This window comes from Neolamprologus multifasciatus, chromosome 16 (genome assembly GCF_963576455.1).
Source record: "Neolamprologus multifasciatus chromosome 16, fNeoMul1.2, whole genome shotgun sequence".
Taxonomy (NCBI): Eukaryota; Metazoa; Chordata; class Actinopteri; order Cichliformes; family Cichlidae; genus Neolamprologus; species Neolamprologus multifasciatus.
This window is the reverse complement of record NC_140454.1, coordinates 21,425,540-21,446,759: the sequence shown is the minus strand read 5'-3', so window position 1 is coordinate 21,446,759 and position 21,220 is coordinate 21,425,540. Positions and strand designations below refer to the sequence as shown.

Genomic DNA, 21,220 nt, shown 5'->3' with positions numbered 1-21,220 from the left:
CCCCAAAATCCCTACTTTAAGTAATCTGATTACATGTTATATATGTAAAATATTACATTTACTTGAAATATATATATTCAGTTTATACCGATCACACTTTCCTTAATGATTCATTATTTGACTAAATAAACTTTAGATTTTAGATATTGCATCATTTTGCTGAGGAACAATCTGAGGACCATCGCAGATCAACACCTGATTGTATAATGTCTTTATTGGAAGAGTCAGATTATACTGTGCAGTATCATTAGTGAAAACCAGGAAAAGCAAAGAGTTAATTTACATTCAAACATTAGCATTTTATGTGCCATATATGTTTTTGGTAAACAATTTTAAAAGCACAAACTTAAGTAAAGACATTTTATTCACAATTATTAGAGTTTTATTTCCTCTGTAGAGCTTCATCTGCTGCAATACATTCGCTGGCTTCAAAGCCTGGTCAGGTCTGTTTTTCACTGTGGCCACTCCTAGTATTGTGTCCACCTCCGTGTGTGAATAAAGTAGACAAAATATAAGAAATGATAATACAGTCAAATTGTACAAACTGTCGGTAAGATCAAAATAAAACGAGGCTGCAGTTCAAATCCAGTCTGAGTGATGTTGTTATCCTTTGGGCTTTTAAATCTGTATCTGTTGGTGCCGAGTGCCCATATTTGTTGAGGGATCTGGCTTTGCAGTGTCCAAGTCCTACTTCCCCCATGGGGACAATAAAGTATCTGTCTGTCTATCTACAGACAACACTGCCCAGCCTCTCCACAGTGGTCTGGTCCGCCAGAGACAGAATGACTAAGTGCTTTGCTGAACGCCACAGGAGGTCCCTCCTCCCTGCAGTCATCCATCTCTGCTGAAGATGTATAATTTCTTCCTTCTGTTATTCTTATCAGCTGACATTTCACGTACACTAAGATGACTTGCTTCCTGCACATATCCCCAGTACTGTGCTGTTAATCTACTCCCGTCACACTTTTCTTTCAGTTTATTTTTCCAAATTATGGTTAATTTTCCTTAAAGCGCATGCTATTTTACTCCTGAAGATTTGCACTATTACTTTTTTGGCTCAATCTATTGTATCAATCTTTATTACTGCTACTAATACACAATAGACACTGTTTTTATTAGTATTTCATGTTGAACATATTGATCTATGAGGTGAGCAATTTTCCTGTCACGATAAAAAACAAATGCGGTTGGCAAAGACAGGAGGTCTTTTTTTGGTTTAAGGTAAATGCATTTAGTTTTACAGGTGCTTCTTATTATTTGATTATGCAAGTCAACATTTAATCAGCTTATAAACTCAGAAGTGCATTAACACATTAAAGTTGAAATGTTGTTTACAGCTGGCTGCGGACTTTCTTAATCACTTCCCTCCACTTTTGGATTGGTGGGCTGCCGCTGGCCACCAGCTTCCTGAGCAAGTGGCAGGGCTGCAGGCTGGGCACATCAGGGTGAGCCTGGTAGTAGTGCTCGAGCCTCTCAAGGACCTTGTTTAGGCCAACTGTGGCAGCGTAAAACATGGGGCCTCCGCGGTGTCTAGGCCAGCTGTAGCCAAACACGTAAATGACGTCGATGTCTTCAGGCCCTGCGGCTATTCCATCCTCCAGGATGCGGAAGCCCTCATTGATCATGGAATAGAGGCAGCGCTCCAGCACCTCCTGGTGGTCTATGCGGTGTGCCACCAAGGCGTGCCGGGCTCGGTACTCGTCCAGGAAGCTGTGCAACCAAGGGTCAGGCTTAGCCACCTGACTGCCAGGTTTATCATACTGATACCACCCTCTGCCTGTTTTCTGACCAAACCGTCTCTGCTCGCAGAGCAGGTCTCCCAGGGGGCTGTACCTACGACCTTGTCTGAGTCTCGTTGGCTGTCCCGTTGTTGGCATTGCCAAGCCATCAGCCATCCTCACTTTCCAGCCCACATCAAGCCCAGAGAGGTCAGACATTCTGAACACACCCATGGCAAACCCAAACTCCTCCAGCACTTGATCCACAAACTCAGGTGTGGCTCCCTCTTCCAACAAGAAGAGGGCTTGTTCCAAATACGGCTTCAGCATGCGGTTCCCCACAAAACCCCGACAATTTCCAACCGCCACACTGACTTTCCCAATTTTCTTTCCCAGTTGCATGGCAGTTGCCACAGCGAGAGGAGAGGATTTTGGCCCATAAACCACCTCCAGCAGCTTCATGACGTGGGCTGGAGCAAAAAAGTGCATCCCAACCACAAGCTCTGGGTTGCGGGTTTGACAGGCCAGCTGGTCGATATCTAATCCAGAGGTGTTTGAGCACAGGAATGTGCTAGGTTTACAAACAGCGGACAGCTGCTGAAAGACCTTCTTTTTCAGAGCCATGTCCTCAAACACAGCTTCGATGACAAGGTCGACATCTGCTACCGACTGGATGTTACGGCCGTAATTAATCTTGTCTAGAGCAGGAGCGACCCCACGTCTCTTAGCCCCTCGCTCCAACATGCCTGATATTGCCTGCTTTGCCTCCATCAGCTGCTTCTCTTGAGTCTCCACAGCTACCACAGAGAACCCTGCCTGTGCAAGGGCAACAGTTATGCCTCTTCCCATGGTGCCAAGACCTGAAATGACAAAAAAAACAAAAACAAAACCAAAAATCATGCTGACTATAGGGGGGAAAAATATCAGAACCAACAGCCATGCAAATGCTAGAGACATTTCTGTTAAATTACAGGAGATAAATATATGCACGGAACATTTTGTGCAATGCTAGACTGTAAATAGTTTTACGTTGGCAGCATAGCGTTTTTCCAAAGCCTGCAATTTTAATACACAAGCTGCTGAGCTTCACATATCCAGATTGTCATACATCCAAGCCTCGCGGCAGGGAAGAGACATCCATTAAAACTCAGCTGAAGTGTAAACAAGGGCTTAGTTTCCATAGGCAACCTGGATGTGGAGATGCCACTCGGATAGTGAGATGAGTCAACGTGCTTGTGATAAATGAAAAGGTCGGGACAAGTAGAAATTAAAAGACACAAAAGCCCTTACCAATCACAGCTGCTTTATGTACAGGCCTGGGCTTGCTCGTATCCCAGCGGGCTCCACTGGGCATGCTCCACCTGCCGACGGCTCTCTGAGCAAAGAAAAAGTACTGCAGAGCGCGGGCCTGGCCAGAGGTGAAGAGAGTAGCGATCAACTCTCTCTCCCGCTCCATTCCCTGATTGTAGGGCAGGGTGGCCGCTGCGCGCACCGCCTGGACACACGCAATTGGTGCTATGGCTCCACGGGCAGTCCGGCGCACACTCTGCATCACTTCCTCAAACAGAACATCCACATCAGGAGGGCACAGACACGGATATGTGCTTATACGACGTGCATCCAGCAGCTGATCTGCAGGGGGGGAAAAAAAAAAAAAAAAAAGAGAGAAAGAGAGAAAGAAAGAAAAAAAGGACGATGTGACCCCAGCCGAATGATCGCCTGCTTTCAGCTTCGTCACACTTCTGACAGCTAAACCTGTAGTCTGCAATTACATTTCTGATTTCTGTGCAGATGCCTCTGCACAATTCAACTTTTCAAACTGAAAAGTGCCTCCCATCTTCCAGAGGTACCACTCTTTTCCACTTTCTCAAATTTGTCAACCAGCACTCAGCACACACAGTCCAGGTGTAATTGGTTTTTCAGGCACACTCATCCACTCAATCACTAGATAGCCCGGTAGCTTCTACATGCAGAGGGATTTGACAGACCATTCCCAGATAATGGGAGGGACCTTGCCAGTTTACTGTTACCATTCACCTTGAATAACGCAGATCTGAAACAGAATGAAAAGCAAAATAGACAAAATAGCAGGTAAATTTCCAACTGTGAGAGCAAAGAAGAGAGAGAGGATAAACTGAATTCGCAATCCTTTGAGCAACATCATTCCCCCCACAAGCCAAATTACATGAAAAGATTTAATATCAAGATACTAAAACTTTCGAACGTAAGATTTCTAGTCTGATGTAATTCAAGCCTGAGGAACAATGACTGCGAAGAAGATGACCACTCGGCTAAAACCTTGTTAAAAATCTTAATTCCCATTCCTGTCTCCTCTGACGTGATTACATGGGACAGTAGTCAGAATCCTTCACAGCTCCACTGAATTACACTCAGCCATGGGTCTGGGCCAGAAACTGGGTCACCATGGCAAAGCTTAAAGGGACAGTGGCCACATTTGATTATGAGTATCCACTTAGTCCAATAAGGAGGTATTTTGCCTAAAACAGCATACTGTAAGTGTGGAATGACTTATGAGGGTCATTTTAAACCAGTTTAATGCACATTCTGTCTACAATAAATGTCTGGGAAGTATTGTGTGTCAGTGCAATGCGATTCCTGTGTAATTTAGGAGAGTATTATTGAAGCGCTTAATCTGTAAATGGTCGAGCTGTGGATTTGTTGTGCAGCGGTTGGGAATCCTGGCCGTCCTCACAGATGTAGCGGGACAGATGTTGCAACCGCTGGGGTAAAAAAGTTAATCTCGTCACCAGCCTCGACTTGCGAGCTTGCGTGTATATGGTGTGTGTGTACATCTGCGAGGCCACATGTGCATCAGTTTAAGTGCAACTGCTCTTTGGATAAATATGTACCCACACACTGTGTGCCCAGACTGATTGTACTCCGCGGGTGTCGTCAGCTGCGCATCTCGACGTCACAAACAGTCACGCTCGGTTTGTAAATTTAATTGCACATTTCTCGTCCCTACTTAACACCCCTGATAATCAACCAAAAAGACTGGAGTATCTGTTAAAAATCTCCACAGATTCGGCCCGATCTCCTCAAATCTCCCATCTTGTACGCTGTTGGCTTCTCCGTCTGACTCACTCTAAGCCTCGGCTTTACCAACAACACTCACTTCCTCACCCACTCAAAGTCAACTTGGCAGTAGAGTGCGGAGGAAAAAAAAAAACATTTGTGTAAAAAAAATGTTTTTTTAAAAAAAAAGCACAAGACTGCAATCATCTTTTGATTGTAAATCAAACTGTTGACTTAACTGTTGACGTTTTGTGCAGATGTAGTGAGATTGCTGCCAACATAAATGCCTTCGAAATGAGCCGTCACTGCCAAGAAATCTCGACAGAGATGAAGATGACATCTCTGGAATAAAAAAAAAAAAAAAAAAAAAAAAAAAAAAAAAAAAAAAAAAATCTAGCACGCACCCTACAGGGTAGTCATGAAAACATCATCTCACGTTCCTTTCGTGGAGAAGAAACATAAGCTCTCGCAGGGCTATGCCGAGGCAAGACTAAACAAAATGTACCTTCCCCTCATCGAACCACACAGCAGAGTGGGTGGTGTGTGCATTATTCTGCAGTACTAGAGGGAATATAGCACTCATAAATGCTCAAATGAATAAAGGGAATAGGACATTCTGATATGCCTCTCTGCTTTCTTGCTGAGTGTTGGATGAAAGGTTTCGTAGTACTTGTGTCTGTATGCCTAATATGAGGTTGCTTAGCTTAGCACAAAGACCGGTAAAAATTGAGGTTTTTTCCAAAAAGTAAACTAGATGACTGAAAAATTTTGTCATATTTTTTTCATTCAGGCTGAGTCTACAAATGCTTTCTGTCACTATTTATCACCATCTAGCAAATATGAATGGGCCGCTCTTTCCACTGACTGATAAATCATCCTAAACTACGGGGATGTGGCACACTTCGCAGCCCATTCAGCAAGTAAATGAGGCTGGTACACACGTGTGGGGGAAATCCTCATCCTCCAAAACGACTGGTGAGGGCCCGTTATGAATATTCTAGGAAAGTTTGTCCCTTTTCGCCCTTCTGAATAATACAGCAAAAGCAGGGAAGACATCAGAGCACATCTGACAGATCCATGAAACATTTATGGCTTCTGTGGTGAAGGATCTGGCTGCTGCATTTTCTCCTTCCTTTTACTTCCACAACCTACATATCAGCGCTTCTTGATGTCAGACTCACCTAAAATAACTGCTCTAGGTGGAATTTCTTGCCTGCTTCCACAGAATCAATTTTTAAACCAGTGAAGAGAGAGAGTATAATAAGCCAGTGAGTACCATTTGCTTCTTTTTTCCCCTCCCTCAACATCTCACCTGCGACTCGCTGGGCAAACTTCACAGCTACATTCACAGTGTTGTGATCAGTAATCTGGTCCACTAATCCGAATTTCAGTGCCTCTGCGGCAGTCACGTGGCGACCTGTGGGAGACATGAGTGTCGTCAAGGCTCCATATGAATGATACGATGAACCTAATATGAATTAATGAGGACCGTTTCAGGTGACCTTGGCATTTAGACGCTTAGCTTAAAACCACATCATCTCCTGTTTTAGTTAAATAAAGGCAACGTCTCACAAAACTAAATAGCATAATAGAGTAAAATAGACTTTAAATAAATCAAAAGATGAAGAATTATAGTTTGTGAAGAACATTTCAGACATTCTGAACAGGGCAGTGAATCGCTCCTGCAGCATCACATAGTAAAACGTTAATTCATGCTGACCTCTGCTGGTCATCCATGTAAACTGTCTCCTGGTTTATTTTCATTTTATTTTCAGTCACACGTGAAAAAAAAAAAAACCTTACTGTTTCCATAGGAATTACAGGGGTAAGTAGCGGACTGGTGCTGCTAATCAAATACAGTTAAATAAATGATCATTAGCAAGCGTGAGCATTTCTATGAAAGCAGGAGCTTTGGCAGACTGCCAACATCCAAACAAATTCACCTCAAGGTCATAGCGTGCAACAATCAGAGAAACTGCAAAAATAAATAAATGAATAAACCAACTTAAGAGCAAGATCTTAGGCCTTAGTTTGTTTGTTAAATATTAAAGTCATGGATGTACAATCAGAGACACACTGAACAAATATGACTTGTTTGGTTTCCAGGAGAAAGCCTCTTCTCTCCAGAGGCAACACGGCTCTGTTTGCAGAATTGCATCTGAACAAAACATAAGACTTCTGGAACAATGTAATTTGGACAAACAAGACAAAGTGGAGATGTTTGGTCATAATGCACAGAAAACAAAACACAGCAAATCAGCACAAACACCTCACAACAACAGTTAACCACTGTGTTGAAGGGCTGATCATTCAGACTCTGTATACCAAAGTATTCTAGAGTCAAATGTGAGGCTCTCTGTCCGTGAGCTAAAGCTCGGCCAAAATTAGGTCATTGAACCGGACAATGAGCCCAACCACAACAGCAAATCTACAACTCTTGCTGTAGGCCCAGTGACTAATATGCTGTGTTGAGACCTTAAGAGAGCTCTGCATACTCAAATGCCAGCAAACCTCAATGAACTGAAGCAATGTTGTAAACACATGATGTGAGAGGCTCATAAAGTCTAACTATTGCCTCTATAGGCAGTTCTACAAGCTACTGAATAGTTTCTCATTAGTTTTTAGCAGGACTGCATACAGTGACATGTCTGGGTGCTTTATTATCAAACGTTTTAGGACGTGCTCTTCTTCAGAAACCAAAAGTTGCTGGGAGTCGCCAAGTTTAGGGAACTTTATTAATCAAAGTCAGACAGTGTTAACTTCTTTCTGCTACCTGTGGTGATGAGGTCCAAGGCAGCCGGGACACCGATGAGCCTCGGCAAACGTTGGCTTCCCCCTGCACCAGGCAGCAGCCCCAGAGTCACCTCTGGAAGTCCCACTCTGGCCTGAAAAGACATAAAGGCACAAAATTTGATAAACGGGACGTACTGAACTGTGGAGGTTTAGACATTAGAGAAAAATGTTTCTGGAAATATTCTTTGAATATGATATGTGTTATTCTGCCTGGCTTCTGTGAGTGACATAAATATCAAATGTATTCTGGACAGATAAGATTTCTTTAAAACTTTTCTAGTCTGACAGACAAACTCACTCTTTTTCTAGTCATTTGCAAATTTATTTAAAAAAAAAAAAAACATTATGCAAAAGCTTCACAACATGCAAGATACTGACAGACATCGATGTGTTACATCGCTGACATTAAAGAGACACTGTCCGACAGGGACAGAGATCTGAAGCATGAACTAACTTTAGAGTGTGCGATCCGATAATGACAGCCAAGTGCCAACTCAAGGCCTCCACCTAAAGCGATCCCCTCTATAGCTGCCACCACGGGCTTGGAAGCAGCCTCAATGGCGTGGATCATCGGTATCAGGGGAGGCCCAGACATCTGTCCCCCAAACTCCTTGATGTCTGCTCCTGTTGCACAAATTCAAATTGACAAAATGATTAGAAACTTGGAGAAAGAAAGGTCATGAGAGATGGATATGCAGATCAGCAATTCATTATTTTGTGTGGCTCTTTTCTACTTTTCTCAATCTTGTCTGACAGATATATTTGGGTTTTAGTTGAGAAAAAACATGTTTCTCTATTTTTCATAGTTTACAGAATGAAACACAACAGTTAAGCAAATAAGCTCCAAGTTAAATGATGGTGGACATAATGACACAAATAGTTGAAAAATGTACAGTTTAGGATTATTTCTATGTGAAATTATTTACTTCTGGTTTTGCTTTTGTGTTTACACTTGCAAATGCCATGACAGGATCTGTATTGTTTACTGCATTATGTGTATGCAACAAATCACCTTTTAATGATGGAATATTAACATTAAATTAATAAAAAAGGGCAATAAAAAACTACTAAAAATGTGTTTATTTTGTTAGAGTATCACTAATATGTTTGGTTGCTTGTGAACTTCACTGACACTTTGTTCCCTTTTTAGGGACTCGAGGTGCCCACTCTGAAGGGAACTCAAACTGAAGGGAAAACACCAGAAGAACAAAGTGGGATCAACTTGATCCAATCTGTCATGGAGCATGTTTTTAAAATATACTCTAAAAATTAATTTCAATAGGATAGGTGAAAGAAGATGGGCAGACAGAGATACTTACATTATAGATAATATAATGGTATATGATTAAAAAAAATGTCCATACCCCCACAGAATATCCCATTCTGGCCACAGATGACCACAGACTTCACTTCTGGCTCACTGAGTGCTCTCTGCATCAAGTCGACAATGCCTTGCCTCACCGCTGCACTGCATGAGGAAAAAGTCACAACTTTATTTGGCCTTTTTTTCCACCCTTTGTGAAATTTTAAACTTAACAGTAAACTGTTCTGCTGTAGCCCTTCTTCACAAATTTAAAATAAAAGCATGTAACAAAGACAGGCACAGCAGCATAACCTTTGATAATTAACATCTATGTACTTTATTTTTTGATCATTTTAAGGTACACATCAGAATAGAATATAGTAATATAGAAAAGAGTAAATAAATTCAATTATTGCTACAGCTTAAGTGACTTAAAGTAAACTTGTGAGGTCCAGTAAAGGTTCCAGGGTCCAGTAGATCACACTGTGGTTGGGTGTGTTTTTAGTGAGCTGTTAATTAATCACAGTTCTCTGTTGTAATGTATTAAGCCTCAAGCTGTTCCTAAAGCAGCGGTGGTAATAAATTACCCTGAAGTAAATGCCGTGAATGAGATTAACTGATCACTAAAATGTACTTAAAAGGTATGAAAACCTACTGACTCTATATGCAGAAGAATGGCAGCTGCCAGTTTAGGAATAATCTGCCTGATGAGACCGTCTATAAAAAGTACCAACTACAAAACTTTTGTGTCTATTTGTAAACAGGCTGTAGACACCAGGGTTTATGAAGGGGTGTATATAAAATAAACAAAGGACCTGTTTTGCAAGTAGCGACTCTGCGCTCTACATTATAAGCAATTAAAATATCTTTATACAACGAATATGGTATTTGTTTTAATTTTATACTTCCCTCTTGGCCAGATTTTTTTTTTAAACGTATTAAGTATGATAAGTCTTTTTACTGGATAAGTAAGTAAGTAAGTAAACTTTATTTATTAAGCGCTTTTCACAGACAATCACAAAGCGCTGTACACAAATATTAAAATAAACAATAAAATCAATAGACATTATATACAATGTAAAAGATCAAATGTAAATAATGTAAAAAATATAAAATATGTAGATCAACAAAAAGCTTGTTTGAACAGAAGAGTTTTTAAACTGTTTTTTTAAAGAATCCACAGAGTCAAGCAAACGTAATTGATAAATAAAGGACATGTAAAAGTCACTTCAACTTTCACTTGGCATAGAAAGACTTGATATCACTCATGTTTGACAGATTATGGTTCAAGCTATTTACAACAGCAATCAGAGGATCACTCTCTCTGACGCCACCCTCTGGTAAAACACCTGAGTTACTATCTTCTGGTGCACAAAGCTCTTTCGTGATAATACTACTTGTTCTTGTGTAAGCTGCAAATTGCTGTTGCAGCTACAGCTCTACTGTATATAAAATCAACCAGGCACATGTGAATTCGCATTACGAGATACGCTAAAAAAAAGAAAAAAAGAAAAGAAATTGCAGTATAAGAAGTTGTGCAGACCAAGTTCATTAAATCAGCTCACCTGAGTGCATTAACGGGAGGACTTTGGAGAGTAATCAAGCCCACGGAGCCCGAAACGCGAGTGTACTGAGCCATGGTGTCGAAGGAGTACTTGGAGATGTCGCACTCTCTTTTTTGCTGTGCAGACTGAACTTTGAAACTTGACTTTAACCCAGTTAGCAATCCTTCATCACCTTTGTCACACTTCCTCCCCTCCGTGTAAACAAACGCTCTTCTTCTACGGCAAACACTCGCGCTTATCGCCCCCTACCGGAAGCAGAGTTTATAAGTAATTATTTTTTCCCCCCGCCTTTTATATTATTGATATGTACTTTAATCTGATTATTAAATTATAAGATATACTTGTGGGTGCTAGTGGGTTAGTACTTTGAATATTTTAACTGTTCTATTGACATGGGGATGTGACGTCACTGCGGCGGTTGGTTGCCGCTTCTTGCCGTTGCTATTCTCGCTGACAGCAACCGGGACGTGAAGCTTTTTTCTGGCTATCAAACTCAGGATAACATGCGCTCCCTCGTAGGACTAATTACGGTTGTCGCCGCAGCTAGCTTGTATCTATATTCCCTGTCCTTGTACCTCCCCGCGGGACCAAGAAAGCGTTCTGTCCGGAGCGCCGAGGCTGGACATGTGTCCGAGGAGCAACAGCAGCAGCCCGGCGACTCCTTAGACGAAGAAGAGCCCAGCAGGTGACTGGTATATTTAGCTGGTAACCCATAGTTTGGGGCTTTGTTATATGCTGTGCATAATTTAGCTTTATTTAAATTGGACCCTGCTGGGTCACTAGTAAGCTAATGTTAGCATGCAGCTCATAAAAAGACAGGCAGCGTATGTGCAGGCTTTTAACCCCCCCTTCAAAAAGCAGTGACTCTAAAAACTAACTCTAACTGAAGCCTCTTTTGGAAAAGCTAAAGTTAAAATAGCAAGTCCAGTTTTTGCTTCTGTTTTAACTTGTGAGGATTGTCATCAGGTCATAATTGACAAGTGCTGTGTTGTTGTTTACTGTAGAAATGTAATTTGGTTTTAATACAGTAGATCAACAATGTCCAGCTCTTCCTGCATTATTTTGCGTTTATCTGGGCTCAACCCTTTTTTTTTCCCCCCACTGAAGTGTAGTTTTGGTAATGAATGAAAAAGAACACGTTCAAAGCTGTGTCATCCCAAACCAAGTCACGATTTTTCCCCATATAAAAGTTGCACCAAGCCAGGACCCTCTTCGCCTAAATTACATGCAGAGCATTCAAGTTTTCAAGCGAGGTCCCATTTTTGAGTGAGGAAACCTCCTTCCGGTGTTTGTGTCATTCAGATACGTCATAGAAAGAGGTGTAATGGGATCCTCATATCATTCATTAGCCTAAAATAATACTTGTGCTCATTGGGTACACTTTTTGACTGTTTGTTAACACAAATATATAATCAACCAATCACACGGTGCGAGTGGCAGTTCTCTGGGTGAACATGGCTTGTGCTCACAGCACATCAAACCCTGAAGCAGATGGGCTACAGGGCAGAGGATTACATAGGAAAAGGAAACTGATGCTGGAATTCAAAGGAGATTTTTCAGCACCCTATGGGTACTTTTGTACCAGCTGACCATTGTTTAAACACCACAGCCTACCTGAGTGTCATTGTTGACCATGTTCTTTCCTTTATAGCAGCAGTGTGTCCATTGTCTTCTTCCAGCAGAATAATGCACTGTGTCAGATACACTAAATCTGGTTTCTTCAACATAACAATTAGGTCATTGCACTCAAATGGCCTCCACAGTCACCAGATCTCAATCTAATAGAGCACCCCTGGGATGTGGTGGGATGGGATATTTGCATCCATGGATGTGCAGCTGACAAAATCTGCAGCAACAGTGTGATGCTAACTGTTTGACTCTGTTTCACAAAGAATGAACTTTTCAAAGAAACTCACTTCATTCTTTGTACTTATCTTGGATTGAAGTGAGATTTTTCAATAGTAAAACAGATGGTAGTTAGAAAAAAAATTGCAGTTTCTTTAAAAAAATAGCTTAGTTAAGTGATGTAAAAAGACTGTTTTGGTATCAGTTTTAGCAGATAAGTATAGGTATAGAACCATGTTTGTAGTCCCCTCAGAAATCACATGGGTTACTCTTTTGGCTATTTAAATCTAAAAGTAACTTTAAGTTAAAACATTTTTGATCACAATGATATTTTTTCTGTGCTGCCGGTCTTTCTGTGAACATGAAGCTGGCCTGACAGAAATGACTAACTTAAATGTGAATGTTCTCACAGGTTAAAGTTCCCTTCAGACTTGGAGGAGCTGCGGGAACTCGCTGAACTCTTGCAGTTCTACAAGACAGAGCACACTGGATATGTTCTGCTCCTCTTCTGCAGTGCTTATCTCTACAAGCAGTCCTTTGCTATTCCTGGATCCTCATTCCTGGTAAGGTAATAATGTCTTGTGTACAGATAGATCCAGGATGATAAGGCAAGCATTGTGATGAGCACAAAACTGGTAGATTTCTTGTGCTGGTTGTCTTAAAAACACATGTAAAATCCTTTTAATGAAGCATTTTGTATGTTTAAATACATTACGAGAACACATGGGCTAAAATATGCCAAAAGTGTCACATCTTGTAGGTGTGAAAAGATTACATTTGCATGCAAGATGAAGGAAAATTCAGAAGGCACTTGGGCAGCATGCGGTATGCAGCTTGTGTCTCTTGTTTAAATAAATGCGGAGGATAAAAGAATATTCAGATAATGCAAATGACAATCTGAGTGGGCAGAACTGCCAAAATACTGGCTTCACACCAGTGTTAGATCACAAAGTATTTCTCTCCTTTCGCATGTAGAGACGCCACAGAGCTGTGTGTCAGATGATGCCTATTAACGCGGGCTTTTGGTCTCCATTTGTCATTGTGTAGAACATTCTTGCGGGAGCTATATTTGGACCCTATCAAGGACTGCTGCTTGCCTGTGTGCTCACAACCGTGGGCTCTACAATGTGCTTCCTCCTCTCCCAATTCTTTGGAAAACACTACATTGTGAACCTCTTCCCAGATAAAGTCTCCACGTTGCAGAGAAAGGTATGACCGGGCTGTCACACAAACAAAACCCACTGAAGGAAACAAAGATAGTTTTTGAAATACTGGTGGACTAAAATTAACAGTTGTTTTCTCAGAGAACAACTGTTAATTTGGCTGTGTGTGCTGTAAATAAACAGTAAAGAGGGCTACGCTTTATCTTATTTACAAAAATCAAAGGTTTTACCTGTCAAGCTATTATTAACAATAACACTTCCAACAAGAAGACATTGGCCATATCATATTATCACTTTAGAAATCCAGTATACTCATTTCTGCACATAGAATCTGATAAATCAGTGACTTCTTGTCCTTGAAAAGGAAGAAATGGTTGACAGGTGTAATTTCAGACTCTGCTGTCAAATGTGTAGAAGCGACATTGTTGTGTTCCCTCACGAAGCCCAGGAGAAAGTTTGACACAGAGCCAGCCATAACCTAAAATTTCAGAGATAACAGCTACCAGAATGTCAGCTTTCTTTGTTAGGTAGGCCTTTCTGCTTCAGGCTGTATGTGTGCTTATGTGAAAGGGGGTGTTTGCTACATCACTCTTCTTGCTCATAAAATAGATTGAGTCCCACCTACTCCAGTCAGAGACACCTGGTGATAGAGCAGGTGATAGAGGTCTGTAAAGAATATGAAATATGTAACCACTGAAGGCAATACTGCTGGCTCAAAGAAAGAAAAAAAAGACAACAGGACAACGCTGGCAGGAAGTCATTAATCTTGTGAATTCATGAGTTTATGTGTTGTTGTTGTTTCTTTCTGACAGCTGCACATTAGACTCTGAAACCTTAAACTCGATCCACTTAAACAGCTCTGTCTCCCATCTCACCGTCTGACGACTGAGACGTGGAAATCACTTTAGTTTGTTGCCAAATGAAAATGTAATTAATTAGCTATTAAATATTTTGGCTGATAAATATCCTACAAATAAATCCTTAAAATAGGTTAAAAGATCAGCTGGTCTATGTTTAACCTGCGGCGTAAACAGTGTGAAACAGACTTGGCAGTTCCAGGCATAAAAGGATTCTGTGTAAGAGTGCAAATAACTCATAATAATAATTATATTATAATAATAATTTTCAGCTCAACATACACTATATTGCCAAAAGTATTCACTCATCCATCCAGATGATTGAATTCAATCCAATAGAACTCCTCTGGGATGAATGAGAGCGGAGACAGGCCTTCCTGTCCAACACAGTGTCTGACCTTACAAATGTGCTTTTGGAACAATGGTCAAAAATTCCCATAAACAGACTCATTGACTGTTATATCCTTTTCAGACGAGATCGGGTCGGGTGTGCTCAGGGATGTATGGCTGCAAGCTAAGGTGCGAAGGGTGGGCCGACATCATATTAAGCGCTATGGGTTAAGAATGGGATGTCACTAAAGTTCACATGTGTGTGAAGCCAAACGATCGAATACATTTGGCATTATGTCACTAAGCTATTAATTTTGCTTGGTAGTACAGTGCTCAGGGGACGTGAGAGAAGCAATAGTGAAAAAGGAGTCAATTTTTTTTTTTTTTAAGTTTTAATAATTAAACCGAAAGAGATCAAATGCAGCAAAACCTGAGACACGGCTTTGCTGTGTGGGTCACAAAAAGAATAAGTTGAAGAGAACTGATTAAACACGCTCCTTTGCACGGCTCACATGCTGACACAGCAGTGGCTCTCCCTGACCTAAAGTACTCCCTGGTGCTGAATGCTGAGTGGAGTCAGCTGCAGAGGGCGGTGCCAAGGACAGGAGAGAGGGATAACCCACGCGCACAGGCAAAATAAGGTAGGCCTGTAACGGACGTATATGTACTGACAAGATGAGCTTCTTCGTAGCTGGTGGGTATTTGGCAAATATCCGAGTATACTGAGAGTTATGCCAGATTTGGATTTGCATTATTATTCACCAAAAGGACTACTTGACTGTAACGCTTTGAAAAGATGACTCTTGGTATAGTTTTGCTGATGAGTTAACTTGCGCGTGACTAGTTGATGTGAACAGGGGACGAGAACAATGACACACACCTACCTCCTGCCTCTGTAAATATCTCCAGCTCGTCTGATCTGTTCTCCATATCTTCCAGGTGGAGGAAAACCAGGACTGTTTGTTCTTCTTCCTGCTCTTCCTGAGGTTCTTTCCCATGACTCCCAACTGGTTTCTGAATATGTCTGCCCCAATTGTAAACATCCCCATCACCTTCTTTTTCTGCTCAGTCTTCATTGGTAAGCACACACAGATTTTCTGCTTGGTGACACTAAGTGAGGTACGTCTAGCACTCCACATTGAAAACAAAATACTGGATGACGATGGGCTTCAGCTTTTAAAATAGTCAGTCACTATTGACAGGCTAAAACCAAGCTTATTAGCTTTAACTTTTTGAATTATCGCTTCCTGGAAAACTCTGCTATATCTATTAATACACCTCTAGATTTAGATAATTGTGCCTATAAAAAATCATAACCATATCTGACTTAAACTGACTGATTTCATCGTCTTTAAACGATACAGTTGCAAGCAGCTTTGATCTGGTCATGATCATTAAACTTGCACAGAGAGCAACAACCTCTTTGACTCTGACTTTCAGGTTGAAAGTTAAATCATACCGTTAATAGAAAAGGAACAGAACAGGTATAAATGTTGGCAACAGTGTCGGCCACTTGTAGGCTCTTAGTATCCAGCTCCCATCACACACATGAAAACGTTGTTTTTTCCTTACTAATTTTGATAAATGCATTTGTTTGTTTTTAAGGGTATTAACAAAATTATTACTTATATGTTCGAAATAAATATCGGATTGATTGTGATGTTGTTACTTACCAGCTCGTGCCAGGCCTCCTACAGCTGGCATTAAACCTAATTAAACTCCTCTTCACAGCACAGACTTAAGCCTGGTTTCTACATAGATATGCACACTAAGAATTTATATGGTGGCATATGCCAACACTCCGGTTTAACCACATGAATTGTAATAGATTAAAAACAAGTAACTGTTTTTTAAAGGGGGGAAAAAACACAGTTTTCATGTGATAGCATAGGGTTAGGATTATGCGTTCTTGGACCTTACAGGGTTAAGCAACAACAACACAACGCTGCATCTGTCATTGCAAATTTAGTTACCCATCGTGTCTCAGCACAATTTGTTCTTGCTCTATTGTCTGCTTCTTCAGGCCTCCTGCCATACAACTTCATCTGCGTCCAGACAGGCGTCATGCTATCCGAGGTGTCATCGCTGGATGACTTGTTCTCCTGGGAGCGGCTCCTGCAGCTGCTGGCCATCGCCTGCATGGCTCTGCTGCCTGGTGCCCTCATCCGCCGCTTCAGTCAGAAGCGACTCAAACTTGGCATCCAGTCACAGAATGGACTCGATAAGAAGGTCCAGTGATCCATCCTGGGACCGAGTTTGTTTGTTAACATACTGATGCCATCTGCCCTCGAGAGCGAATGAAACGCACACACACACACACGTGTAAAGTGCTTTACGGTTGCAGAGCCACCTGGACAATTCACAGTGGGAGTATTTGAGAATTATGTCCTACCAGATATTTCCGTGCCACGTTGGCACAGCAGTAAATGTTTATAGATGTAGGAATGTACAGTGGTGACACGAAGGGGAGGGAGGGGGGCATTTTAAGGAAACTTTGCTCTTGCACTCATGTTCAGAAAGCAAGTGTTCAAAGTGCCTGTCGTGGAGTTTTGAACTCACACTTCTACCTCCAGGAGCACCAGAAAGAGATGGTGTAAATGTTTGTTGTTGGTTTTGTGGGGCTTTTATGATTTTTCTTTTTGGTTTTGTGTGCAGCACACACTATACGAGTATGTTATTCTTTTTATTGTTTTGACAATCGCTTCTTGCAGTTTCAGTGTTAATCATTTGGGGGGGGGGGGGGGGGGGGGGCGGCATTTAGAGGCCAGAATTTGACCTCTGGAAAGCAGCGTGACCGGTTTTAATGGCTCGTTATATGGGACGTGTTTAACGTGTTAAGGTGTTCTCCGGTATTGTCTGAAAACCGATGTGCAGTTAATTTGGGTGACTGGAAGCTTTAATCCTGCTAGAAAAAAATCCTTCTTTGCAGTCTTTTTATTGGTTTAGCAGTAAAATGTCTTTTTTTTTTTATTTGTATATTTTGTTTTAATGTATGGGTTTCAAATTTAATACTTGGTGATCTTATGCACGGTGCAAGATGAAGCAGAATCACTGAGCAGAAGCTCCAGTGCACTCGGTGGATGAAGGGATTTGTTTTTTTTTTTTAATGGTTTTACTTCTGGCTTTTTTTCAGTGTGACTGACCTTTGGTGTGTCAGATTGTAAGTGTTGAAAGCACCTTTTATTAGAGAGGTACAAAACCTTTGAAATAATAAAACTTAAAAACAGTTTCCTTTCAAATATTCTTTATTGCTCAGATCCAGGTTGCTCAGCAATACAGTTCACTCACAACTCAAAACAACAGCATGGCTGTTACCAGAAAGGCATGGATCCACGAGATGTAGTAACAATGGATCGTATGTCTGTCCAGTGCACAGTCACCAATTACCTTGAGGTGTTTTTGGGACCTTTTGGCCTGTGGGAAATGTAGGACGTGAGGGTTTGTGACCTACTGAGGAAACAAAAGGAATCTCCCAAATGGTGAAGAGCAGTTAAGAGTCGGATCGATGTAAAACCACAAATTGAAGTATAGTGCTATATGACGTGTAGTACATACTGGATCGCCTGCAATAGTCTCATGCAAGTCTTTGCATTTTTCTCAGTTCACAAGTTAGGACGACAAAAAAACAAAACAAAAAAAAAAACACTGCTGTGGTTCTGCACATCTGACCAGACTTGATCCTTCATCACCTGATCCATACTTGTTTTTGTTAATTTGGATGGTGTTGAATATTCAGTCCCATAGGCAGAACAACTTTTACCAGCACTTTTATTTTCAGACCTGGTTACTCTGCCCACACATGTCTACTTTGCATTTTCTTTTTCTTATCCCCCCACATCCCCATCCCAATCTTCAAATCTGTTTAAAATCCTAGCTAGGACACAATTTAACAGCAAGTAGTGATCTAACATGACTGGATATTAAAGAATCCCAGCTACTGCTCCAGACTACATTATTTAATCAGTGTAACTGACAAGAAAACCAGATCAACAGAAAACAAAATAAAGCCTAAGTTATTCAACTGCTGTGCGATATGACTAACAGCACTGTGCGTCCTCAGTGATGCGAGTGTGTTTTTTCTGATACTGAAATTAATGCCTAGCAACACCCTACTGAACCTAGAAACACCAAAATCCTTGGAAGTAAAAAAGAAAGTTACTATGATGTTTGCAGGTTTTGCCTCAGACTGTGGCTGAGGGGAAACCTGCTCTTCTAGTAAAGAGCCAAAAACACAAGAGAGGCGGAGGCCTGAGGAGTCCTCTGCAATGCGAGAAAAGAACTTCAAATCTGCTCTAGGAAAAAGAAAAGAAAAAAAGAGGAAAAAAAAACCCTACTCCTGCCAGTCAGACAAACAAACCGTAAGTGACAAAATTCAATTTTCCAGTGCTACTGCGAACAGACATGCCCTACTAAAGTGAAGCAGCCCACCGCAGGAGTCATGCGCTCCAACAGAAGCACTGTACTGCATTCGTGTGGGTAAGGTCAGGGTAATTGAATCAGGTCTGGCGAGCTAACATCATCAGTATGAGGTACTGTACCGGCTGTGGTGGAGGCATGCTGAAGCAGCCCCAGGCATTGTGTGAGTTTGATAGACCTTTATGTTTTATTTTGCTAATCTGTGTTCACTGGGACCCAAAAAAAAAAAGGATCCTCATCTGATGGAAAAAAAAAAAAAAATCCCTAAAATAGTGCCAAAAACAAACTAACTTTTACTACATCATTTATTTATTATATTCCTTTGTCCTACACTGGTTTTAGTAACTGTAACTAAGTCAGCCTTGGATTCAGAGGTAATTCTGAAATGTACAGCACAAAAAAAAAATAAATGTAATAACCGGTAGATCGATGAGAAAACCATTTAGAGGTCAGCTTGAGGGAACCTGTGACGCTCTAAACTTCTCCCACCATTTCTCACAATGCAGGCGCAGACTTGTAGGTGTTATAGAGAGACAGAAAACGATGCATTAATGTGTGACTATTGTACATGTTTACAGATATACAGTTATCCTGTTGTACACAGTGACATTTCAACGACTAGAGTTGTTCTACATTCTACACAGAAGACTAGGGCTTCACACCACGTTCAAGAGTCCTGTCAGTGTATTTTTGCAGCTTTGTGTTTTCATCAAATCAACCCCAGAGGATGCTGTTATCAAATAGAGCTGGTAAAATTGGGTTGTTATAAAAAAAACAACAACAAAAGTAATTAATTTTTTTATGTTATTTTTTTCCACAAGTGAATAAACGTCGTGGTTTGTTGTTAAAAGTCTCAAAAAACCTGGAGGTACGGTTGGGAAAGACAAACAAAAAAAAACAAAAACAGGAGGTACAGTCGGTTAGTTTCTGTTTCTATCAACTGATTTTTCTTTTTTTTCGTTCTCTTTAATTTTTTTTAAGGTGAAATCAGTACACAACATCCACATTCAGAACCACACCGGGCAGGTATGTACCCCTTAGATCCTGCTCTTCATTCCTTTCTAGCAAACAAAACAAAAAAAAAAACTGACTTGGAAATTCTTTTTGTATCATTAAGAGGTTGTATGGCGTCCAGGCAAGCAGTCCGACAAAGTTGACTACGGTTATTTTTAGTTGATTTTTTCTTTTACAAAGTTTTACTAGTCGGCTGGACCTGAAGAGAGTAGAGATTACTGTAGATCTTTTATCTTTTTTCATTTCATTAAAAAAGAAAATTAAAAACGCTCAAAATGATTAGTTAACAAGGCATACAAAAATGTGGAAAAAAGGGGAAATGAAAGATTGGACTGAGGTACCCTGAAGCCTGAGGTAGATCACAATACTGACATGCGCACTGTTCACATCCCGACCACAAGTTAACGCGGTGGTTCACTTTTACTGCTTTCCTATTTTTTCAGGTTTTTATTCATTATATTATTATTCATAGTCTAGTTTTTGTTTTAGTTTTTTCAAGAAAATAAACACTTCCCTTCAAAATAATATGGCAGTGTCCCACTGAGGAAAAAAAGAAAAGGACTTTGTCTTCTTTTTGTTTCTTATCAATAGCTCTCATGACAAAATAGGAAAAAATAGATTCATAAATATTACTCTCTTTTTATATATATATACACACACACACACACACACACGCACGCGCACACACACACACACACACACACACACGGAGGAAGCTGTGCGTATTGGCAATAACCTTGCGTCTGGAAGATGAAGCTGATGGGTGATGTATGAAAGGTGACAAAATAAGGCAACAAGCTTCTATGTTTTTCAAAGTAAAGCACAAAGGGACACCAGGACCTGCGTGTCCAGCGTGCCCGCAGAGCAGGCAGCCAGCTCGCCAAAATAATTTTTTTTTTAATTAAAAAAAAAAAAAGCGAAAACAATAGAGAGCAAGAGGATGACAATCTGTGTGTCGTGTGCCACTGGCCTGGCCTGCTGGACACGGCAGGGGTGATATCTGTATTTTTTTCTAAAAAGGCTGCATTTTGTACATTCACAGCTGTCATGCCATTTTTAGAAAGCTCCCTGACAAGAGAGGGTTAAAGCCAAACGCGGCTGCGGCTGGTCGTGTACCACAGGTCATACAGCGCCTCCCTTAAAATCCAACCTCGCTGCCAACCCACACACCAGAGGTCTG

The 21,220-nt window shown here is 41.0% G+C and overlaps 2 protein-coding genes across 2 annotated transcripts; one reads left to right on the top strand and one right to left on the bottom strand.

Moving 5' to 3' along the window:
• Positions 1 to 196: 196 nt before the first annotated feature.
• Positions 197 to 10,677, bottom strand: ehhadh (enoyl-CoA, hydratase/3-hydroxyacyl CoA dehydrogenase). The gene is made up of 7 exons (XM_085134600.1): positions 10,416 to 10,677; positions 8,912 to 9,015; positions 8,002 to 8,171; positions 7,528 to 7,639; positions 6,067 to 6,171; positions 3,009 to 3,350; positions 197 to 2,578 (listed from the first exon to the last, which is right to left on the bottom strand). The coding sequence occupies exons 1-7, from the start codon at positions 10,487 to 10,489 to the stop codon at positions 1,332 to 1,334; spliced, it is 2,154 nt and encodes a 717-aa protein (XP_084990726.1). The 5' UTR covers positions 10,490 to 10,677; the 3' UTR covers positions 197 to 1,331.
• Positions 10,678 to 10,807: 130 nt separating this feature from the next.
• Positions 10,808 to 20,966, top strand: tmem41aa (transmembrane protein 41aa). The gene is made up of 5 exons (XM_085134614.1): positions 10,808 to 11,100; positions 12,673 to 12,823; positions 13,308 to 13,469; positions 15,550 to 15,688; positions 16,634 to 20,966. Exons 1-5 carry the CDS (start codon positions 10,919 to 10,921, stop codon positions 16,846 to 16,848), a joined length of 849 nt encoding a protein of 282 aa, XP_084990740.1. The 5' UTR covers positions 10,808 to 10,918; the 3' UTR covers positions 16,849 to 20,966.
• Positions 20,967 to 21,220: the final 254 nt, after the last annotated feature.